At 43.4% G+C, this 25441-nt stretch overlaps 2 protein-coding genes across 7 annotated transcripts in view; one reads left to right on the top strand and one right to left on the bottom strand.

Annotated features, from left to right (window-relative positions):
* The window catches only part of lpin2 (lipin 2), a 47255-nt gene extending 44226 nt beyond the window's left edge, over positions 1–3029 (top strand). For 5 of the 6 annotated variants that reach the window (XM_045710670.1, XM_014180775.2, XM_014180774.2 and 2 more), the window contains 5 exons: positions 69–155; positions 483–635; positions 872–986; positions 1081–1184; positions 1499–3029. In XM_045710670.1, the coding sequence (XP_045566626.1) occupies positions 69–155; positions 483–635; positions 872–986; positions 1081–1184; positions 1499–1643 (604 nt within the window). In that variant the 3' untranslated portion in view covers positions 1644–3029. Of the gene's footprint in view, positions 1–68; positions 156–482; positions 636–871; positions 987–1080; positions 1352–1498 lie in introns of all 6 variants that reach the window. The other variant, XR_006762694.1, reaches the window with a different exon arrangement.
* A 552-nt stretch (positions 3030–3581) lies between these two features.
* On the bottom strand, positions 3582–24128 carry LOC106590142 (EMILIN-2-like). The gene is made up of 9 exons (XM_014180772.2): positions 23543–24128; positions 22971–23096; positions 21401–21588; positions 19042–21177; positions 7973–8191; positions 6704–6754; positions 6567–6620; positions 4745–4861; positions 3582–4532 (listed from the first exon to the last, which is right to left on the bottom strand). Exons 1-9 carry the CDS (start codon positions 23686–23688, stop codon positions 4201–4203), a joined length of 3369 nt encoding a protein of 1122 aa, XP_014036247.2. The 5' UTR covers positions 23689–24128; the 3' UTR covers positions 3582–4200.
* Between the last annotated feature and the right edge of the window lie 1313 nt (positions 24129–25441).

The raw sequence follows: 25441 nt of genomic DNA, 5'->3' as shown, positions 1-25441 counted from the left end.
AAAGTGGATTTCTACTGATTTCTACTGGTGTGGGCGTTTATCTCTCACCAAATGCTCCTTTTTCTTAGGTCTGACGTGTTTGGCCAAATTCTCCCTCAGCTCGGGAAAGACTGGACTCATCAAGGCATCGCTAAGCTCTACCACTCAGTGCATGAGTAAGTAAGCCCTAGCCCAGGGCCTGCGTATGTATCAAGCGTCTCAGAGTAAGAGTGCTGATCGAGGATCAGGTTCCCCCGTCTATGTTATCTTATTCATTGCGACCTAAAATGCAAAACGGATCCTTGTCAACACTCCTATTTGAGTTGCTTGATACATATGGCTCTAGAACTACCATGTATCACGTCCACCACTTAGTCAATGCATGACTAATCACATTCCTGTTTCACATGAAAAAAATGCAATTCCAGAAGTAAGAAAATTTGAGAGCGTGGATAGGAGACAGATCTAATGTTGCAGTTATACTTCAACGTGCATTTCTTCAGGAATGGCTACAAATTCCTGTACTGTTCGGCGCGGGCAATCGGCATGGCGGACATGACCAGAGGGTACCTGTACTGGGTGAACGACCGGGGAACCATCCTGCCTCGAGGACCCCTCATGCTGTCCCCTAGCAGCCTCTTTTCTGCCTTTCACAGGTACAACTCACCCTTAACTTCTCAGTTGGTTCAGTCTGCTTGGATTTGTAATAGCATTGTAATATAGTTAGATTGCAATGCATTTTCTTTCCTCTTCTCCGCCTTTCATAGTTAAAACTGATCTTTAAGTTCCTATTTGGTTCAGTGTGCTTGGAATAGTGATAACGTTGTAATAGCGTTGTAATATAGTTACATTTCAAGGCTTTTTGATTCCTTTCTACTTAACCTTCTATCAGGGAGGTGATTGAAAAGAAGCCAGAGAAGTTCAAGATTGAATGCCTAACAGACATCAAGAACCTCTTCCACCCAAACACACATCCCTTCTACGCAGCCTTTGGTAACAGAGCAAATGTAAGCTTTGTTTTACCTTCTCATTTTGTACTTATTTTGGAATAGGATCCGAATTAGGGTGATTGTTAAGACTACTCCTCTGTTTTTGGCTCAGGATGTGTTTGCCTACAAGCAAGTGGGTGTACCAGTGTGTCGGATATTCACAGTCAACCCCAAAGGAGAGCTCATCCTAGAGCAATCGAAAGGCAATAAGACTTCGTAAGTAGCGACTTCACAGGATTATAATCATAATGACTGTTTATCTCTCTGTATGTCAGTAGTGTGGGTTTCTTGGGGAGTATTTTGGCTGGATTCAATTGCCGACAAATGCACCTTTTCAAGGCGTTCGTGGAGATCGTCTGATGTTCGCGGAGATCACATTCACGGTAAAATGCTGTGGATGTAGGCTCAAGCATATTACCTTCAAAGTCTAGTGCAGTGCGCTTGTCGACAACGTGCCTTTTAATGAATCCCGACCTTGGTCGGTAAGTACAGTAACTGTTATCTAACCCCTTCCCTGTCTTTCACTGTAGCTACGGCCGACTGAGTGAACTGGTGGAGCACGTTTTCCCTTTACGCAGTAAGGAGCAGAGCGCCACCTTCAGTTTCCCAGAATTCAGTTCTTTCTGCTTCTGGAGACATCCAATCGCTGAGGTCTGCATTGAGGAGCTGCTCTGAAACAACCAATCGCTGAAGTGCATCTTGAGGAGCTGCTCTGATTTCTGATTGGACAGTTCCCACAGCTGTGCTATTATCAGGTATTAAGGCGATAACCAACAGACACTTCGGGTACGGTCGATGCACTTTGTGTCTTTTGGACGGGAAAGAAATCACTTGAAATCAACTGTATTCGTTGGAATCGATGTAAGCAATATTTTGTTTTGCTTAATAATTGTATGGGTCTTCCCATGATGATTGCTTGTACTGCCTTAACTGGTGACTATACTATGTGTCTACTGATGCTGAATTATATTCCATTGTTTAGTGCTCCACAGGTTTAATAGCATTTCGTTGATTTATCAGTAAGAACTGCGTCACATGATCGATTTAGGCATACTTTCCAATACAGACTGTACAGCCTTTTTACAGTACAATGTGAAGAGAAAGAAGACGGGCGTAGTCGTAAGGTTAGTTAGTTATTTGGCTTGAGTGATAATGCATTCCCTATGTTGGAGTGTCCCGCTGTTTGGGAAGGCCTTACGTTATAGTGTATGCATGCTATGCTAAGTTTGAACTAAGGGCTCTCTTCAAGCCGTGTCGTGAAGGTTCAGCGTTATGGCGTGATTTGAAATTGAAAGGCAACGTTCCCGCGTTAGCAGAGACGACTGCATTCACGTTAAACGCCGCAGCGCTTCAGCGATACAGATTGAAACGATCGCTAATATGTTGCACAGAGCTGCCAGTGGAACTGGCACTAGTCTTAGATACACGCATACTGTATGATAATAGATCGATTTAAGTGATCTGAGCAGGCGATGTTTTAGACATACATATAGATGGCTGCAGTGAGGTTTAAGGCGATGGAAGACCTTTCTAAAGTGTCTGCTGCTGACACACAGGGCACACAGCACTGGAGCATTTGGATGGAGACAGACTAATATGCACTGAAAGCACAATTATCTGTTTTAGCAGACGTTTTATGGGTTACCTTTAACAATGTTTGTGTTATGAAATGAATGCTTCTTTATGGGATATATTTCTATTGTTATAGCTTGGTTTGTCTAGTATATTTTGAATTATTATACCATTGTATTTGATGACGTTCGGAGGTGTTGCAGAGTTCCTCAGTAACAAAGGCATTCTTTCTATGAAAGTGATATTTTGTGTGGAGAGTACACACATCTCAACACGCTGGTATTTGTGTTTTTCAGTGACTGCTTTGATAGTTTTCAGTGTATCTATTAAGAGATTAATTTTACAGTTCACACACTCTCCAATCTTAAATGCCTTCACTGTTACTTGATTAAGTGTTATTTTTTTTTAGTGTCATTATATACATTGAAGTGTTATGTTTGGGATATGAATGTTTAGCAAAAAAATGAATAAAGATAAAATCTAAGATTACATGCAGATGTTTTCTATGCTTATTTCAGGAACTTGTTTTGGGAAAGGAGGGTGTAACTTTTGGAACGTCATGAAAATCTTTTCACATGCCAACAATCTGTCTAAACAGCACTTACTGTTAAAAACAGTGTGACTTTTTGCTGAGACCTTCATCAGATAAATAATATATTTTTTATAATGGAGTGTTGCGCCACAAGTTGTTTTAGCACAAAACTCTTTTCTAAACAGCACTCGCTGTAATTCATGTAAGAAACACTTGCGATACCAATAAGTACAGTATATTACAGCGATACTTCCCCAGAGTCAGATGAACTCGTGGATACCATTTTTATGTCTGTGTCCAGTATGATGGTTGTTAAGAGGTAGTGATGCGGGCAAATGCTAACTAGTGTTAGCACAATGAATGGAAATCTATGGGTATATGCTAGCATGCTAATTGCCAAAATCCCAAAGTATCCCTTTAACCATTCTATCATACATTTATAGTGATACTATTAATTAACAATAGGCCTATATAATAAAACAATAGTTAATAAACACTCATGGCCACTGTTTAGACAAAGCTTTTATTACTGGTACCAGGGGCAGAATTGAAGTTCTCTGATTCAAAACAGTTAATTTTCAGGCATTGATCCTAAAGAACATTGTGACGAAATACAAAGATCTTTCAAAACAACTGTGCTCGTTTTGAAGTTCTGCATCCCTTGTCAGGTAGGAAAAGGACCAGTTTATTTGTTTAACAGTAGTTCCGCTTACAATGCTATGTACAATTGATAGTCCTCAAATAAAATTGTCATTTGAAAATACCTAAAATTACACAGGTTTAAAATAAATGGTACAACAAATGTAAACAAATTGAACACACACATCAACACAAGCATACATACATTCAAAGATGTAATAAAAAAAACGTTGCATTTAGATTATAATCACTAAACATGAATACTCCATAAATGGCAGTAGCCTGCCCCGTTCCCTCCCTAACGATCTTATGATCAAATATTTGATACACATTTCTTTTTGTATGAAAGCTCTTGTCATAAGATTGCTTTAAAGTACCATCATGAGTTAATCTATTTGTTTTACTAAAATACCTGTAAGCCATACCCACATCTAAAGTAGAACTGGTGGTTTAAGGTTGGAGCTTTATAAGGCTACTAATTGGTGGGGGTTATCTTTTTGAGGAGGTGGGGTAGAGAAGCACGGCGCTAAACGTCGAGAGGACCTCTGTGTTCTCTGAGATAGCAAGTTTGCCTGCGGTCATGACTAAACCTGCCTTGTCCCCACGCTTCAGAGTGAGAATCAGGCTCAGGGAGGCTGAGCCTCCGCAGTCACAGCTAGTGGAGCTAGCCCCACCACCATTAGCAGGAAGGTAACCAGCCGTGTCCAGCCTCTGGATGCTGTGGTTGGACACAGAGAGCACTGCCTCTACCCTGGCACCTCTCTGGGCTGTCAGCACAGCACTCAGCAGGTAATGGCCCTCCATGGGAACATTGAAGATGCCTGGAAGAGTAGGAAGAAATAAGGGAGGGCGAATATTAAAGAGGGAACATCAGTCAACGACAAGGGGGCACGCATGTCAGCTGCATGACGGACACAATACAAAAGTTGACATAAATCTTGGACTTATAGTCTTGATTATTTGGGTAGGTTGCGGTTTACATTTAGGTTAGTCTGGTATCTGTGTGTGATTGGGACAGTGTTGTAGTAGTTACCTGTGTGAGGGTCGTAGTGTCCTCCATCGTTCACCAACACCTTGTTGAAGCGGATGATGCCAACCTCACCAGGGAAGGGCAGGAGGTTGAGACCAGCCGAGAAGGACACCCGCTCACCTGACACACAGAGATGCAGGGTTAAAGTTCAACCCTAAGTGTCTTCAGAAAGTATTCATACCCCTTGACTTTTTCAAACGTGTTACAGCCTGAATTTAAAATGTATTACATTGAGATTTTTTTTGGCAAATTAAATAAAATGCAAAGCTAAAATGTATTGAGTCAATAAGTATTCAACCCCTTTGTTATGGCAAGCCTAAATAAGTTACGTATTAAGTTCCATGGAATCACACTGTGTGCAATAATAGATTCAACCACAAAGACCAGGGAGGTTTTCCAATGCCTCGCAATGAATGGCACCGATTTGGTAGATGGGTAAAAAAAAAAAGCAGACATTCAATATCCCTTTGAGCATGGTGAAGTTATTAATTATACTGCGTATCAATACACCCAGTCACTACAAAGATACAGGCGGCTTTCCAAACTCAGTTGCAGGATAGTAAGGAAATCGCTCAGGGATTTCACCATGAGGCCAATGATGACTTTAAAACAGTTACAGAGTTCAACGGCTGTGATAGAAGAAAACTGAGGATGGATCAATAACATTGACAGAGTAAAAAGAAGGGAGCCTGTACTGAATACAAATATTCCAAAACATGCATTCTGTTTGCAACAAGGCACTACAACTCAATGCTTGAGGAGTCACCACAGACACCCTGGTTCGAATCCAGGCAGTATCACAACCGGCCGTGATTGGGAGTCCCATAGGGCGGCGCACAATTGGCCCAGCGTCGTCCGGGTTTGGCCGGTGTAGGCCGTCAATGTAAATAAGAATTTGTTCTTAACTGACTTGACTAGTTAAATAAAGGTTCAATTAAAACATTTTGGGGAAAAAAAGTCATACTGGAAAAAGAAAAGGTTATTTTGTCCTGAGTACAAAGTGTTATATTTGGGGCAAATCCAATACAACGAATAACTGAGGACCACTCTCCATATTTTTAAGCATAGTGGTGGCTGCATCATGTTATGCTTGTAATCATTTTTCAGGATAAAAAAGAAACGTAATGGAGCTAAGCACAGGCAAAATCCTTGAGGAATCAGTCTGCTTTCCACCAGACAATGGGAGATGAATTCACCTTTCAGCAGGACAATAACCTAAAACACAAGGCCAAATCTACACTAGAGTGGTTTACCAAGAAGACAGTGAATGTTCCTGAGTGACCGAGTTACAGTTTTGACTTAAATCTGCTGAAAAGCTATGGCAAGACCTGAAAATGGTTGTCTAGCAATGACAGAGGTTGAAGAAATTTGAAAAGAACAGGCAAATGTTGCACAATCCAGGAGTGGAAAGCTCCTAGAGACTTCACAGCTGTAATCGCTGCCAAAGGTGATTGATTATAACATGTATTGACTCAGGGGTGTGAATACTGATTTAATCAAGAGATATTTATTTTTCGTGAATTTTGTAAAAATGTTCCTTCCGCTTTGACATTATGGAGTATTTTGTTTAGATCGTTGCCAAAAACATGTCAATTAAATCCATTTGAATCCCACTTTGTAACAACAAAATGTGGAAAAAGTCAAGGGGTTGAATACTTTCTAAAGGAACTGTAAGTCACATTGACACAGCTTGTCCCCAACTTTGGGACACACATTCTCACTCTCATTTTTAAAAAAGTGTTTATTAGGACAGATACAGTAATTCTTGTCCATAACTGACTGGAATACTATGGCTTTAATCTTAAGAGACTGCTAAATATCTTACCTGTTAAAGTTAAATACGGTTTGTGCAATGACGGTCTCAGGGGAATGTGGGCAACTGTTGAAAGAGGTTCATTTTCAGGAGACTCACAATTTTATATTCATAGTAAATTAAATCAAATGAGTCAAAATATCACTTACCAGAAATAACTGGCATATTAGGCTTTAAAGACCCTTTAGAGGGTGGGGAAGCTGTAAAATAATCAAGATAAATTTCATGAGGTTTTGAAAGAAGGTAATTCGTCTTGCAAACATACACTACCATTCAAAAGTTTGGGGTCACTTAGAAATGTCCTTGTTTATGAAAGAAAATTTAAAAAATTGTCCATTAAAATAACATCAAATTGATCAGAAATACAGTGTAGACATTGTTAATGTTGTAAATGACTATTGTAGCTGGAAACGGCTGATTTTCTTAATGGGATATCTACATAGGCGTACAGAGGCCCATTATCAGCAACCATCACTCCTGTGCTCCAATGGCACGCTGTGTTAGCTAATACAAGTTTATCATTTTAAAAGGCTAATTGATCATTAGAAAACCCTTTTGCAATTATGTTAGCACGGCTGGAAACTGTTGTTCTGTTGCTCAAAATGGCCAGAAACAAAGATCTTTCTTCTGAAAATCGGCAGTCTATTCTTGTTCTGAGAAATGAAGGCTATTCCATATGAGAAACTGCCAAGAAACTGAAGATCTGGGACAATGCTGTGTACTACTCCCTTTGCAGAACAGCGCAAACTGGCTCTAACCAGAATAGAAAGAGGGTGGGAGGCCCCGATGCACAACTGAGCAAGAGGACAAGTACATTAGTGTCTAGTTTGAGAAACAGACGCCTCACAAGTCCTCAACTGGCAGCTTCATTAAATAGTACCCGCAAAACACCAGTCTAAATGTCAACAGTTTCTGGCCATTTTGATCCTGTAATTGAACCCACAAATGCTGATGCTCCAGATACTCAACTAGTCTAAAGAAGGACAGTTTTATTGCTTCTTTAATCAGAACAACAGTTTTCAGCTGTGCTAACATAATTGCAAAAGGGTTTTCTAATGATCAATTAGCCTTTTAAAATGATAAACTTGGATCAGCTAACACAACGTGCCATTGGAACACAGGAGTGATGGTTGCTGATAATGGGCCTATGTAGATATTCCATAAAAAATCTGCCGTTTCCAGCTACAATAGTCATTTACAACATTAACAATGTATTTTGTATCTACACTGTATTTCTGATCAATTTGATGTTGTTTTAACAGACACATTTTTTTTGCTTTTCTTTCAAAAACATGGACATTTCTAAGTGACTCCAAACTTTTGAACGGTAGTGTACCTACTTGCATGTGTGTAGGTGTGCACATGCATTTGTATTCTGTACGTGTTTTTAGCCCCTCCCAGCTACCCCTATATCTCACCTGGGGCTCCAGCGAAGCCCTTGATGGGGGTCATGCTGCCGTCGGCCCCCTTGGGCGGTTTGGAAGAGATCATGATTCCGGGGGCTCCTGCCTCCCCAGTCTCTATCATATGTGGCGTTAGGGCCCCGTCTGGTATTGGCCCAATGGGCAGGACAGGGCTCTGAGAGACAGGCTTGGTCTCAGTGGGATTACCAGACTCCTCCACACCTCCATGAACGCCTGAAAAGAGGGGGTAATGACAAGCCAGCGGGTAAAGAGAAAGAAAGGATGAAGGATAGAGCGAGGGATAAAACCCTGGACCAGTTGTGGAGAGGTCAACGTGTTAACAAACCAGCTGGTGCCGAGACGACTCCTGACACTGACAGACAGTAGGACTCTACCAGTCTCACTTCTCCCTGTGTCAGAATTAAGTTAGGGCCCAAAAACTACAATGAAGAAAAAGTGTCTGGTCAAAGGAGAGGCATCAGAGAATTCCTTTCAGACATTAAGGTCAAGCTTGCATTATTCTTAAACATGCTTTGTGCTTCTCGAGTGAAAGCTTTCACTTCACTTCCTAGTAAACCTCCCAGTAAAGTCAACCTCCCAGTAAAGTCAACCTCCCAGTAAAGTCAACCTCCCAGTATAGTCAAACTCCCAGTTAAAGCTGGTTTGTGGGATCTCACATTTAGTATGCAGGGGGCCCTAAGCAAGATTTGGTTAGGGGTTGGGGGACCCCACCCACCTTGCGGGCAAAACATTTTCGTGGCCACCCTCTTGTGGCGGCAGTAGGGCAATTTTTTGTTGTTGTTACAGAAATTCCTTCTTGACCATGTGAACTTTCATGTGCCTTAATTACAAACTTGCATTGGATCTGTAAATATGAATATAACATTTTAAGTTATGAGCCTAGTTTAGACAAGGAGAAAGCACTGAGCTACAGTGCCTTCTGAATGTTTTCAACCCCCTTCACTTTTTCCACATTTTGTTTAATTACAAAGTGGATTAAAATGGATTCCATTGTAATTTTTCTGGCAACGATCTACACAAAATATGACTTTCAAGTCTTGCCATAGATTGTCAAGCCAAAACTGTAACTAGGCCACTCGGGAACATTCAATGTCGTCTTGGTAAGCAACTCCATCCAAAGCCTAATTAATAACTTCACCATGCTCAAAGGGATATTCAGTGTCTGCTTTTTTATTTTTACCCATCTACCAATCGGTGCCCTTCTTTGTGAGGCATTGGAAAACCTCCCTGGCTTGAAAGTCACTACTCGACTGAGGGACCTTAAAGATAATTGTACAGTATGTGTGGGGTAAGGGGTGGGACAGTCATTCAAAAATTATGTTAACCACTATTATTCCATGCAATTTATGTGATTTGTTCAGCAATGTTTTACTCCTGAATTTATTTAGGCTTGCCATAACAAAAGGGGTTGAATACTTATTGACTCAAGACATTTCAGCTTTTCATTTTTAATTACTTTGTATTATTACGGGATATTGTATGTAGATTAGTGAAACAAAATCGCAATTTTAACTATTTTAAATTCAGGCTATAACACAAAATGTGGAAAAAGTCAAGGGGATTGAATACTTTCAACTCATTGAACGACAGGATAATGGATGGGGTTGACCGTGCGTTTACAGGTTAATTCTTAAAGTGATGGGTGGCGCTAAGGCTTAAGAGGGTGTGAACTATGCTGAATGGGTGTAAACAAAAAATATTTAAATTTCACTTAAATTTGACATAAGCCCCCATAGAGCAATCTGGTCACATATCTGAATGAGAGTTTCCAACTAAATCAATAGGTGCACTCTGGAGGTCAGGGCCCCTGGGCACATGCCTGGTCAGTAATTCATCATGATTACAAGTTTCAGATAGCTGGCTAGACTAAATTACCTAGCAAAAAAAAAAAACATTTTTTTTGGTTGTAATGGCTTTTGAGTTTTTTCTTATTGTCCCATTTCCTGTGTACTTTTTAGCTATAGTACATCTTCTCTTACACATTTTGGGGGAATTCCACTCTCTACCCTGAGTATTTTTAAGGTTTATTAGATGGGAATGATGGGGAGATAAATAGGTGGGAGATGCAGTATACGGTGATTAAACCTTGGTCTCCAGTGGGGAAGCATTATGTTCTGTATGGGAGTGTTACCCACTCAATCATGGCTCTGTGCTCTCTTTCACCTTGTTACTGTACTTTCTCTTGTCATTTTACATGAACGAACAGTTATTATATAGAATGGTTCTCAATACGCCTGAGAGATTCTAATTGTCATTAAACAGTGAGTAATTCCCTGTCATCAGTGACCTAAACACCACACCGCAGACACATCCACTGTGGCAGGAGTAAACTGTTCGTGCATTCCTGACAGCCAGAGCCGAGATGACTAAAACAAACTACACATGAGTTTATCAGCAAATCATTAACCCTCTCAACATTGTTCTGGGGTGAAGTTTCCCCTAGGTACAGATCTAGGATCATTTTCCCTTCCCACAATCCTAACCTGAACCGTTAGTGGGGAATATGCAAAATGGACCCAAGATCAGTGCGTCTAGGCAGGGGCAACTTCGCCCTACTCCTCATTATTCTCCTGAGCAGTCAATGAGATAACAGGCAACAGGTCCCAACTCTGTCTTCAGAGGGATTAAGCTGTACATGAAAGGCATACCTGCATACCAGGCAGCCTATCCCCCACCTCAGGCAACAGAGGTCAGTCGCTATAAAAGCCAGAACAACATGGTCTGGCTATTAAAACATTTATCTAGGATCAGCTTCCCCTCCCCCAATCCCAACCTTAACCATTAGTGGGGGGGGGGGTAAATGCTAAACTGACCCGGAGTCAGTGTCTAGAGGCAACATCACCCTACTCCCTAATAAACACTACACAGAGAGGGGACTAGAAGCAATCCGTAAAATACCACAGGAAGGAAGACTGAGGCGGAACATGTACATGTGTGTGTAATTTAGTGTGTGTGTGTGTGTGTTTAGTTTAGTTTGATTATGTGTAGCGGTCGGTTGGGCCTTGATGATTCTGACTGAAAGCCAATCTCAGCCTAAATCGCAGGGTAATGATTAAAGGATGGAGCTCTAACGTGTGCATGCGCTATGATTAAAGAGGTGGATGTAAACAATTGCAGCTGGGGGCCCCCTGGCTTTAACTGTGGACCTGGAGGGAGCGTTACGGTGTATCCAAGAAATCCTACACTCACATATACGCCATTTAGCAGACGCTTTTATCCAAAGCGATTTACAGTCATGCATCCCGGGAATCAAACCCACCACCCCTGGTGTTACAAGTGCCATGCTCTACCAACTGAGCTAGAAAGGACCACGGACTTACAGCCAGCCACTCCCTCCACCAGTCTGAGGATATATAATAATCCCTGTGATATCCCATGTTCCGTACCACTTCAGTTTAGTCTACTTTCCGGGGGAAAATAGATAATTGAATATCTTCATCTGAAGAAAAATATATACAGTATCTCACAAAAGTGAGTACACCCCTCACATTTTTGTAAATATTTGAGTATATCTTTTCATGTGACAACACTGAAGAAAGGACACTTTGCTACAATGTAAAGTAGTGAGTGTACAGCTTGTATAACAGTGTAAATTTGCTGTCCCCTCAAAATAACACAACACACAGCCATTAATGTCTAAACCGCTAGCAACAAAAGTGAGTACATCCCTAAGTGAAAATGTCCAAATTGGGCCCAATTAGCCATTTGCCCTCCCCAGTGTCATGTGACTCATTAGTGTTACAAGGTCTCAGGTGTGAATTTGGAGCAGGTGTGTTAAATTTGGTGTCATCGCTCTCACACTCCCTCATACTGACTGGTCACTGGAAGTTCAACATGGCACCTCATGGGCAAAGAACTCTCTGAGGATCTGAAAAAAAGAATTGTTGCTCTACATAAAGATGGCCTGGGCTATAAGAAGATTCTCAAGACCCTGAAACTGAGCTGCAGCACGGTGGCCAAGCCCATACAGCGGTTTAACAGGACAGGTTCCACTCAGAACAGGCCTCGCCATGGTCGACCAAAGAAGTTGAGTGCACCTGCTCAGCGTCATATCCAGAGGTTGTCTTTGGGAAATAGACGTATGAGTGCTGCCAGCATTGCTGCAGAGGTTGACGGGGTGGGGGGGTCAGCCTGTCAGTGCTCAGACCATACGCCGCACACTGCATCAAATTGGTCTGCATGGCTGTCGTCCCAGAAGGAAGCCTCTTCTAAAGATGATGCACAAGAAAGCCCGCAAACAGTTTGCTGAAGACAAGCAGACTAAGGACATGGATTACTGGAACCATGTCCTGTGGTCTGATGAGACCAAGATAAACTTATTTGGTTCAGATGGTGTGAAGCGTGTGTGGTGGCAACCAGGTGAGGAATACAAAGACAAGTGTGTCTTGCCTACAGTCAAGCATGGTGGTGGGAGTGTCATGGTCTGGGGCTGCATGAGTGCTGCCGGCACTGGGGAGCTACAGTTCATTGAGGGAACCATGAATGCCAACATGTACTGTGACATACTGAAGCAGAGCATGATCCCCTCCCTTCGGAGACTGGGCCGCAGGGCAGTATTCCAACATGATAACGACCCCAAACACACCTCCAAGACGACCACTGCCTTGCTAAAGAAGCTGAGGGTAAAGGTGATGGACTGGCCAAGCATGTCTCCAGACCTAAACCCTATTGAGCATCTGTGGGGCATCCTCAAACGGAAGGTGGAGGAGTGCAAGGTCTCTAACATCCACCAGCTCTGTGATGTCGTCATGGAGGAGTGGAAGAGGACTCCAGTTGCAACCTGTGAAGCTCTGGTGAACTCCATGCCCAAGAGGGTTAAGGCAGTGCTGGAAAATGATGGTGGCCACACAAAATATTGACACTTTGGGCCCAATTTAGATATTTTCACTTAGGGGTGTACTCACTTTTGTTGCCAGCGGTTTAGATATTAATGGCTGCGTGTTGTGTTATTTTGAGGGGATAGCAAATTTACACTGTTATACAAGCTGTACACTCACTACTTTACATTGTAGCAAAGTGTCCTTTCTTCAGTGTTGTCACATGAAAAGATATACTCTAATATTTACAAATCTGTGAGGGGTGTACTCACTTTTGTGAGATACTGTATATATACACGTATATTTCTTTTACTCAGTCGGGGTCTCAATTTACTGTTGCGAATTGGAATAGCAGAATACACAAGGAGCAATTTCTCCTCTCTCATGTCAGTCACTGATAGTCTGTCAATTCCATGCCAGCTAACATTCTTTAGAATGCCAAGTTAGTTTAGCAGCCAGCTATCTAAACTTGTTATCATGGTCAAATTACCGGCCATGGGGGCCCCCATTGATTTTGACAGTCTCACTCAGACATCATATTACAAACGGCAAACATTATCCCTACAACACATGGCAAAATGTGTAGAATTGCACGAAATTAACTCTAAAACTGGATGTGGGTACGCAGACCCACAAGAAACTGCGGCCCCTCGATGAGTTCAGATTTTTTGTGGCCCCCACCCCCATCAAATGTTTTTTTTTAAAGGGCTAGATTGTGGTTTTAGCAAGAGACTAAAGTGACATGTTTTACTGCAGTGGGAGCTCAGAGATTGACTGTGCTGTGCTGTGCTGTGCTGTGCTGTGCATCATCAGGTCCTCGCTTGTCTCTGGACTATCTACATTTGGCCAAAGCACATAGGAACCTGGTCAAAAGTAGTGCACTATAATGGGGAATAGTGTGCCATTTGGAACACTCATGCCGTCCTGTCAGGGTTATCACGCTTGGCCTGTGTGTCTGTAACCCTACAACCTCGGTTATCTGTCAGAGGGTCATTGACCTGAACAATATGGCCACTGAGGCAGAGGAAGAGGCAGAAAAGCATGCTAGCTTCTCTCTGTACTGCGCATAACTGAACTCTTAAGTGTTGTGTTGTCTGCAATGGACTTTCAGCAATGAAGAGTTAACAAGGGTGAGTATGTTGCATGTGTGGTTCTCACAGGCAAACATGGGCATGCACACACAAGTACACACACACAATGCTAATCTCTGGGGAGTGATTGATAGGCTCAGGGGACATCACATTAGCTGCTTGGTTGTGACTAATGGTTTGGGAAATTGCCCTAATTAAACTACACTTTTGATTAACCGAACAAAACATATATTTTTCCCGAGCACGGGTAGATAGTTTGGCCCTGTAAAATGTGTGTTTCACTTGCAATAGGGGCGATTTCATGCCAGCATAGCCTGAAAATATTTGTCGTATCTCAGATTGTTTTGGCAATTCTCACATAGAAACTTAATTGGGAGGAAGGATGTTTGACATGCTTTTTACCTTTATATCACAAATGATTTGAGAATACCGTGATGAAAGTGGCCATTTTAGACCGTTTTAGAGCTATACATGCCTCCTGTAAGATCCTATTATCCGTACATGATACAGACAACATCTTGGTGTTATTATGCTCCTAATAGTGTGCTCCTCCCAGGGAAGTTTCTATGTGAGAAATGCTAGAATAATCTGAGACACCAAAATAATGTTCCAGCTACACTGGCGTGGAATCGCCCGATAGAGTGAACACAAACATAAATACACCAGACAAATCTGTTAGCAGTTTTAGACTTGTGATTTTCAGACCGGTCTTCAAGCCAAGCTAAATCTGGCACTTGTCAAGCCGGGAGTGTCAGTCAGTGAGCAGCCAAACACCATTTGAGGAAAATCTGATGTTTCCTTTCAGCAATCAAGATATCTATTATCTAAACATTTGAGGAAAGTTGAGGGTCCCAATTCATGCCCCCCCCCCCATTCAGCTCTTACTTTAGGAGGAAGGGTGTGTATGACGTCATGGCAGTACATGTGGCTCAGGGGATAGCCTTGACTGTGGATGCGTCCCAAATTGCATCCTATTCCTTATGTAGTGCCCTACTTTTGACCAGTGTCCATAGGGCTCCCCATAAGGCTCTGGTCAAAAGTAGTGCACTATATACAGGATAAGGTTCCATTTGGGATGCAGACTGTGTTTATTTAAAGAGAGACTGGGCCAGGCCAGTGTGTTAAACATATTCAACAAAACCAGAGAAAGAGGAGGCAGGGAGATATGGAGAAAGAGAGAGGGAAAATAAGGGCACTGAGGGGGAAGAGTAAGGATGAAGGAGGGTGTGATGTCATATCTATCCAGTAGCGCCTGGTCTGAACCCGGTCCACTCTGCTCTCAAATAACAAACCTTCTTATTGGTTCCTATAAGTGGACAATTGATAAGCCAGTGACAGAGGTCCCTATAAATGGACAGCACTTTCCACTTCCTGATAAGTAGCGATAGTCCGCTGTGCATGCTAAAGACCAGTCCAGGACAAAAGAGGAGCAGTGAGCCAAGTATGAGCCAAAGATATCCCAATGTGATCCATGGTAAAAGCAGCATCCAGTCTGGAACATATGACAAGCAAACTGCCCTCTAAGGGCAAACATCGAAACATTCCAGCTGACAGAATAATGATTTTAAATAGAAATTATTACTATAATAACAAGTGAAGGGCGGGGTACTGACACTTAACTTCTCGCATGCGAAGCATGCACACGGGTTGAAACAGTGACTCCGATCCAAAGTCTCTCCTTGTGGCTTCACAGCCAGGATCAGGCCCCTTCCCCATTGGACTCCCAGACCAGAACATGCAGAGCTGCTCTGTAAGCCAGTGAGTCATACAGAGCTGGATTCAGAAGAAGAGGCGCAACCCTCATAAATGTTATGGAGTGTCCTTCCAGCTCCCTTATTCCCAGCTGTGGGACTCATCTGAGTCCGGTTGAGTTCGCCTGGGCCCATGTTTACACTAGTTATCTACAGTGACCAAGGATATGGGGGTTCTGAACTCACAGATGACCATGGAACAGCAAGGCTAGTCTTAACAAAAATATAGTTATTACAGAGTATAGGTCTTCACGGGTTCCAAAAAGTTGAACCCGGACAGACCCGAGGGCAACATTTATCAGCCAAGTTGCTCTTCTGGTTAATGAATAGGTCTTTATATGTTGTCTAAACCTTCTAGAAGTCAATAAATGCACCTTATTTGCGTACAATAAACATGCAGAGCTGTGGTCACATAGACCCGATGACAATAAAACAAGAACCAAACTGGACCAGAGGGACAAAATAGAATTTTGGGCCCGGGTCGGGTATATCGGGTCCAACTGGACCTGTGAAGACCTCTACTACAGAGATAAGGAGCACGCCTACACACAGTAATAATCCCTTAAAGCCTGAGCATTGCTCAACACAAACCGAGTCTATTTAAAATGACCATGTGTGTTCAATCAGTGCTGCCTCTGAGTCAAAACCCGGAGAGATTGATATCCAGCTTCCCATTGCCCTTAGTTCTCACAAAGAAACTAGCTAGGTTTACATTCAATTTGCGACAGATTTTCATGAAAATATTCTAAAACCTGCACAAAACAATATGTACATTTTCCCACCAGGGGTGTTTCCATCAAACTGGCTAGTTGCGGATAAAAAGCTTTGCGTCATGACGTAACGCACATAAAAAGCACTTAGTCATCTAACTTTTTACTTTAAAATATTACTAATAAAGTTCTATGTGTTTAAATCCTATTTTTATCTCTGTCGATGGTTTTGGCACAAAGTCTGTGATAAACAACGAGGGTTCGGCGGGGGGCCACATAGATTTTGTAGTAATGTTCGAATCACTCAAATATCACATTAATACACATTAGATGTGGCAAAATGTATATAATTGCAAGAAAATGAGCTTTAAAACTGCAAAATGTTCTCTGCACCCCATGACAAAATGTGTAAAATTGCAGGAAATACACTGTAAACCTTCACAATGTTTCTCTCTGCCAACAAGAGGGGTGTGAACAGTTTGTGCCATGAACAGTCCTTGTACCAATAGAAATAGATGTGGTGGCATGCACGCAGGGGATGTAAAGTTTACCAACAGATTTTCTATTTCCACCAGGCCTGTCGTGACATTTTTTGTCCGACGTACATGAAAAGGTTGGATGGAAACCTGGTTAGAGACATACACTAACAGGTCCTACATTAAATACACATTACTAGGCAAGATTTAAATCAACAACCTTAAGCACCCCAAATGGGCTCCAGCTGCAGCTCTGAGGTTTATCTTACAAACACCATTTGATTGTAATTCCCAGTTTCTGCTACTGGAACACCTTGATGATATATACTGTGGTGTAACCAGTAGGAAACTAACTTAGCAGGAGAGCGCCGACCCGGGGGAAGTGTAGGTTTCAGAACAAATGAGAGGTATAACCTGGATAACTGGAATAATCATGCACATTTTAAGCAAGCAAAGTGGGCAATCTTATTTAATCTTTAGCCTAATAAACTGTGCATGATTTTCTAAGTTGCAGTGGGAGGACCACACAACAAAGCATAGCGACTGCAAGTTTACTTTGACATGGTGGTTATTGTGACTCCTGTTTGCCACATCTTCAATTTAAGCCTAGAAGACAGTGTGTGCCCTCAGACATGGAGGGAGGGAAAGGTCATTCCGCTACCCCAGAATATCAGAGCACACTATTAATGGTTAAAACAGCCAAACAATCAGCCTGTTACAAATTTTGGGAAAACATTTGTTCAAATACAAAGTTATTTTACAGATAACAAATTAACAACAGACTTTCAACATGCTTATAAAGAAGGGCACTCCACACACTGACACAAATGACTGATGATTGGCTGAAAGAAATTGATAGTAAGAAGACTATGGGAGCTGTTTTGTTAGACTTCAGTGCAGCTTTTGATGTCATTGATCATAACCTATTGCTGAAAAAACGTAGGTGTTTGCATCCTCTGCCTTATTATGGATTGAGAGTTACCTATTTAATAGAACACAGAGGGTTTTCGTTAATGCAAATTCAGTTGAGTGTGGTGTACCACAGGGCAGCCAACTAGGGCCATTATTGTTTTCTGGGCCATTATTGTTTTCTGTTTTTACAAGTGACCTTCCACTGAATTTGAATAAAGCCTGTGTGTCCATGTATGCTGACTACTCAACAGTATAGCCGTCAGCTGCAACAGTAAAATAACTGACACCCTTTACATAGAGCTCCAGTCAGTTTTAGAATGGGTAACTAAGCAATAGGCTGGTGCGAAATATCAAAAAACAAAAAACATCATTTTTGGGACAAATCACTCACTCAACGCTAAACCTTGTTTAGATCTATTAATGAATGTGGCTATTGAGCGAGTTGAAGAGACTAAACTTCTGGGTGTAACCCTAGATAGCAAGCAGTCATGGTCAAAACATATATACTCAATGGTTGCTAAAATGGGAAGAGGTCTGTCCATGATAGGGCATTGCTCTGCCTTCTTGACACCTCAGTCGACCAGACAGGTTCTATAGGCCCTAGTTTTGTCGCACCTGGACTACTGCCCAGCCTTGTGGTCATCTGCGGCAAACATGGACATAGTCAAATTGCAGTTTGTCCAGAACAAAACAGCACGTATCGCACTTAGATGTACTTGGAGGGAAAGTGTCATTAACATCCATGTCAGTCTCTCCTGGCTCAAAGTTGAGGAGAGATTGACTGCATCACTATTGGTCTTTGTGCGAGGTATTGATGTGTTAAAGGTACTGTCTGTTCAAGCAGTTGCCACACAGTTCGGACACTCATCGGTACAACACAAGACATGCAACCAGAGGTCTCTTACCAGTTCCCAGGTCCAGAACAGAGGCTGGGAAATGCACAGTATTAAATAAAGCCATGACTACATGGAACTCTGCCATCCCAGGTAACTCAAGCTAGTAATAAAACCAGTCAAAAAACGGATTAAAGAACACCTTACTGCAAAAAGGGGATTGTGAAGAGACATCCATTTTATGTATCTTGTTTTGTAATTTGCACTGTATTATGTATTATACCTAGATATTATGTGTATGTACTGATATGTAGGCTATGTGTGACGTTTTAAATGTATTTCAGTCCTTGACTAATAATGTCTGTACTTAGTACTTTGTCATGTTTCATGTGGACCCCAGGAAGAGTAGCTGGTGCTTTTGCAGCGGCTAATGGGGATCTTAATAAATACCAAATCTCTGTGTCAAGTCTTACCAGTGTTCTCAGGACTGGTGGTTAGACGATGGAGGTCCTGGGTGATGACTGAGAAGTGGTCCTGGAGGTTCTGATATGTTCCCTTCAGTCCTTCGATGTCCTTGGTGTGGGCAAGCAGGGTGTCGTTGATCTCACTGACAGAGTTCCACAGGCCGGTCATGTGCTTGTTCAGCCCCTCCTTGATCCTGTGCAGGCTGCTGGAGATGGGCTCCAGCCTCGCGCACATGTTATCCAAGCTGGCAACCCGGCCATCTACAGTTGTAACGTCCAGAGCTACACCCTTGGTCCTGTTCCTGCAGTGGTCTGCCTCGGCCCTCACCTCCTGTCCCAGTTCCTCCAGCCGAGCCCTTAGCTCCTCTCTCTGGGCCAGGTGGAGCTCCAGCAGGTCCCTGGCTTCCTGGGCCGGCCCCACGCTGCTCTGGCAACAGGTGTTCAGTTGCTGGAGCTCCAGCGACTGCCGGCTGAGAGATACACCCAGGGCCGATAGAGAGCCCTCTTGTCCTCCAATACGCTCGCTGAGAGCTCCCAGCTCTCCCTGCACATCTTTAAGATGAGCACTGAGAGAGACACCCAAGTCTGACAGAGAGCCCTCCTGCACTCCAATACGCCCACTGAGAGCTCCAAGCGCTTCTTCCACACCTGCAAGACTGGCACTGTGGTTCAGATGCTGCCCTTGGAGCTCCAGGGACTGCTGGCTGAGAGAGAGCGCCAGGGCCGACAGGAAGCCCTCCTGTCCTCCCATACGTCCTTTCAGAGCCCATAGCTCTTCCTGTGTATCTGTAAGACTGGCAGTATGGTTCAGGAGCTGCCCTTGGACAAACTCCTCCATGTCTCCAAGACTAGCTGAGTGGCCTTTCATGCTAGACTGCATGGTGTCTAGGCTGGTTCTGTAGACCTGGAGGTTATCTTGAATGCTCTCTATGGCCAGTTGGTCAGACTTGCACTCTGCAGAGCACAGCTGGTCAAAGGCATTGAATCTGTCCTCCAGAGCCTGAATGCTGGTCTTGTGAGAGGTCACCTCACCCTGCAGTGCCTCCAGCCCAGCCTGAGGCCTAGATAGGGGGCTGCTTATCTCCACCAGTAGACTGGTGACCTGGTCCTCCATGGAGCTCATCCTGTCCTCAATGGCCTTCTTCAGGTTTGTACCCCCCTCTGCCCACTCTCTCCTCAGCTTCTCCTCTAGGAAGAGGCTGTGCACTTCCACGCTCCTCTCTGACATGTTTAGACGGGCCTCCAGCTCTTCCACATGGGGCAGGAGTGGGTCAGGCTCGGGCTTCTTCTCTAGGCTGGACTGGAGTCTCAGCTGGGCCTCGGAGACCCGGAACAGCTCCTTCTGCAGCTCCTGCAGACCTGGTGGGGTTCCGTCTCCCCTAAGCAGACCAGGCAGCTCATTCTTGATGTCCTGGATCTCCTTGCGGAGGTCCATCTCCTTGGACTCGAGGAGCTCGGTCAGGCTGAGGTAGCTGTTCTCCTGGAACTCAGACTGCTCCTGCACTGACAGAATCTTATAGTCACACGAGTTCTTCAAGTCCGACATCTTGATCTCCATGCCCTCCATCATCTCGTCCCTTAGGGCGTGGAACTTTGCATCCACGTAGGCGCGCAGGGCTGCGTCATTGGCCGGGGGAGCCAGACGGGGTGTGGCCAGAGGGGCCTGTGTGGCCTCCATTAGCAGACGTAGCTGTCCGTCATGGTGGTTGACCCTGGCCTGGAGGTCATCCAGGGTGTTGCTCTTGGTGTCGAGGGTGTCTGTGAGGTTGTTGATCTTGTTTGTGAACTCGTCCATGTCCACCGTTTTGTACTCCTTTTCCAGGGAGAGGTCCTGCAGAAGCATGCTCTGCTGCTCACCACGCACGCTTTCCGGCTGCCGCAGGTTGTTGAGCAGCGTGACCAGCATCTTGCTGGCGTCCTCCTGCAGATCCACCCTCAGGTTGGCAGACAGGCTGGTCATGGCTGCCTGCATGTCCAGGACCTGCTGTGACAGACGCTGCACCTCCTCCTCCATCTGCTGTGTCGTTTGACTTCCTCCCTGGCTCGCCACCTGGCCACTCGCCCCCCCCTGACCTGTCTGACCTCCTGACTGCCCCTCTGCCACCCAGGGGTGGCCACTCTGACCCCACGCCTGCTGCCCTGGACCTACAGAGGGAAAATCCGGTGGTTAGAATAAGTCCTCTTTTCTACTATGGAACCTACATTTATTATTGTGGGTTAAATCTATGCTTTACATTACTACAGTAGTAGAGTAGTGAAAAGCATTCCTAAACTAATCATATGACCAGACTAGCATACTAGTCATGTATGGGTTGTGGGTCAGGTATGTGTCTCTAAAAGGTGAGGTAGGTTTAAGCAGCTCTCTTACCTTGTGTCTCTGCGATGTGTCCAGGGGCAGGAGGCGGGTTGGACCGAGGCCCCAGGACTGTCTGACGGGACGGGACACCTTTCAGGCCTTTGCAGTCATGACCCTGGTACCCTGGACAGCACCTCCACTCCAGCTCTGTCACCAGCTTATAGCCAACCTTATACATGGGGCGGAATTGGGTCCGATACCTGGAAAAAGGAAAAGGTAATATGGCAAAGAAAGAGAGAACCTAAATGTGCATTCACATTTTCTACAATGGGGAGATTGTTTTGACTTTAAACTTGTCTGTCAGTCCTCACAAATGATGAATGATAATGATATTCATATTTAAAAACAGATTTAATCAATCTAACCATATGACCATTGGGAACACAGCTCAAAAGGAAAAACTCACAACAAGACAATCTAGCAATTATGTTCACAACATAAAACCCCCTCAATGTTATTCTCCACTGAGCTTCTGCTTTCAAAGTTTCAATGGACATTTCCTAAATGTGAGTAATGTGAACAATGCTTTGCCAAGTTACAACTACGCTTGAGCAGTGACCCCTTTCAGGAGAGCAGTATAGGCCTTGGAATCCCAGCAATAAAGATCTGTTTATGACAACAGCCTCCAGATGGGCTAGCTAGCCAGTCACACTCCTAATGCATCATGCACTCCTTTTACGCTGCTTAATATTTTCCACCATTTACACCCTGTCAAATGTGGAGCCACGCTTCGTCACTGGCCCCAGGACATGTTTCCCAACACGATGCTCAATAATAACACACGAAAGCAGCCAACCCAGGGAGAAATGTGTCAGATGCCTCTGACTGATGTTGCACAGGGGGGGCTGTGTGCGTAACTGTGACATACATGTGTGCCAATACAAAGCAGATGATTATTTACAGTTTAGCTAAATAAATAGCCTTTTCATCATTGCTGCACAATCTTTAATTCCCCTCATCTTCCATAAGGCTCAATGGGGTCATGGACATGTTCCTTGTCCCAGACAGTGACAAATAGACCATAACGGATCAGTCAATCAAATTCACTGGTTCGTCATAAACAGCTAAATCACTCGCAGATGATCTGTCATAAATATGGAATAATCTGAGGATCTGAAAGGGTGAATGCAGATTACAGAAGAAGGGTAACTACACCTACTCAGTGCTTGTGACTGACCTAACAGTGGGTGTGTGCAAATATCACAGAGACATACCCTCTGCTGCTGTAGTGCAGTGATAAAATAGCTGATGGAGATCATGAATACAGTAGCCTACATTAAAAGCTGACGAGTTATTTTCTTTGCTGATATTATAAAGCACTTTACACAAGTTTATTCGTAATGCCAATAAACAATGCACTCATGTAATGGTGTTTTAAATACTAGGCTGAGGACGGGACCATGGTTATGGATCCTCAACACTATTGGTTGATACGTGGAAATATTCTTAACATTCAAAGTAATCAATAGTGTTCAAAGTCAACTTTCTTTAATGATGTTGAGTCACTGCTGTAACACCGCTCTCAAGACCAGTAAAAATAGCAGCACTCCACCCTCTCGAGCGAGCCTCTTGGGCCACTTACATCACTTGTTGCGCGCAGTTGGGTTGATGCATCTGGCAAGGCGCAGACTCCGGCTGCACAAAGCTCTCCGTGCCACCCACGACCGCATAGCTCACGTTCTTGTGCACGACGTATGCACACCAGTTTCTGAAAAATTGAATTATTGAGTCACACAGAATGACGAAAACGATTCAGCCTATGAAAGAGGAATGGTGAAGTCCTTGAAGTAAAATCATCTAATCATTATATAGGCCTACCATAAATGTGTTGATTTCATTATTCTATTAAATTGCAGTGACATTTTTATTGAACTTTTTTGTTGTTGCCATTGGCCTATTTTAAAAACAAATAACATGTGTAAGGCCATAAGTATGTGTTTTTTTTGTTCTAATTTCAATGAAAAATAAATCAATATATATTTCAGCATAGGCCTACAGTAAGAATAAAAAGTCATAAAACATGTAATGTAAATACTCTAGACAATTTAGACTATTGGAGTCTCCAATAATATAACCATACATTATCAGTCAAAACTATAGACACATGTCTCTGATTAAACATACAGTACAAACAACTATGAAAACTTGACTCACTTATTCCTCTGTCGTTGTTCTGAGCCAGAGTATGCGCTTCCCTGGAACATGTTATACCGTGACGGTGTTCCATAGATCAATGGAAAGGTGAGCAATAAGGGAAATAAGGCACTTCTTAGGACGACTCCGGTGGGAAGGCACTTCATTTTAATACAGCGGGAAAAAGTAGACAAATATTAAACATGTAAGCATTGAGGTTAGACGTTTTGGTCCCTCTCCTAGCAGCAGCTCGAAAGGCTGATAATGCAGACTTTCTTCCAGGGTATAGCAGCCTGTGACGTGACGTTTGGGGTACAGCGAACCCCCTCCACCAGCGCTCCTCACTCCCAGAGAGTAAAATGCGCTCCAAGTAGAACTGCGATTAAATCCCCTTTCGTATTTTCCTCACTCATCTGCTTTAGTTTGTTCGGAGATCATGTTCCCTGCTTTCTTGAACAACACTTGAATGTGGTTGACTGCATGCATGCAACTCTAGGGACAAAGTCCCCAAATGGAACGCTTTCATATCCAGCCCACTGGATAATGCAATACAGTGCTTTACACCAGGTTTTCCCAAACTCGGTTCTGGACCCCCCGCCTTGCAAACATGTGAGTGTCAGACTAGCTATACGTTATATAAGTCATACATCTTGTAGCAAACATGTTTTATTGATAGGCGGGTGTCATATGACCATCACCTTCAGATCGGTGTGGAGACTGACTAAAGTACTACTCATACAAAACTTTGAACAAAACCTAGACACTTTTTAGAATATATGCCAAATGATTGAGTGCATTGAAATGAAATCCTAGTGTTATACATTTGATTGAGTGTCATTGGTGTAATTTTAGAGGTAAATTTAACCGAATAAAAAACATGAGTTGGCGCACACCCAGAAAAATATATTTTATGTGGAGGTGCTAACAGCGAAAAAACCTCAAGAAATAGTCGCACACTCCATATAAAGTCTTATAAATTGATATATTCTTTCTCCAGCTTTACATGTCCCCACTGTTGATACTTACTTTGCATTATGGTTGAACCAAAAGATTACATGTAACAAAACAAAATGAAATAAACAATTAAATGTGTGAAATAGAATTAAACAAATTATGTTGATGCTAAGAGCCTAATAAACTCCACCAAAAAATAAATGTCCTCTCACTGTCAACTGCGTTTATTTTCAGCAAACTTAACATGTGTAAATATTTGTATGAACATAAGATTCAACAACTGAGACAAACTGAACAAGTTCCACAGACGTGTTACTAACAGAAATGGAATAATGTGTCCCTGAACAAAGGGGAGGGGGGGGGGTCAAAATCAAAAGTAACAGTCAGTATCTGGTGTGGCCACCAGCTGCGTTAAGTACTGCAGTGCATCTCCTCCTCATGGACTGCACCAGATTTGCCAGTTCTTGCTGTGAGATGTTACCCCACTCTTCCACCAAGGCACCTGCAAGTTCCCAGACATTTCTGGGGGGAAATGACCCTAGCCCTCACCCTCCAATCCAACAGGTCCCAGACCTGCTCAATGGGATTGAGATTGGGGAAGGGTACCACATGAGGGAGGAGGATGTCTTCCCTGTAACGCACAGCGTTGAGATTGCCATCAATGACAAGCTCAGTCCGATGATGTTGTGACACACCGTCCCAAGCCTTCCATATAGATCCCGATCTAGAGTACAGGCCTCGGTGTAACGCTCATTCCTTCAACGATAAAACTCAAATCCAACCTGGTGAGACTTACCCGCGACCTGTCGGTGAAGAGCACTTTTTGCCAGTCCTCTCTGGTCCAGCGACGGTGGGTTTGTGCCCATAGGCGACGTTGTTGCCAGTGATGTCTGGTGAAGACTTGCCTACCAACAGGCCTACAAGCCCTCATTCCAGCCTCTCTCAGCCTATTCCGGACAGTCTGAG

The sequence above is a fragment of the Salmo salar genome, chromosome ssa29, assembly GCF_905237065.1.
Source record: "Salmo salar chromosome ssa29, Ssal_v3.1, whole genome shotgun sequence".
In the NCBI taxonomy this organism is placed as follows: Eukaryota; Metazoa; Chordata; class Actinopteri; order Salmoniformes; family Salmonidae; genus Salmo; species Salmo salar.
The sequence above is the reverse complement of the archived record's forward strand: the minus strand, read 5'-3'. Positions and strand labels throughout refer to the sequence as shown.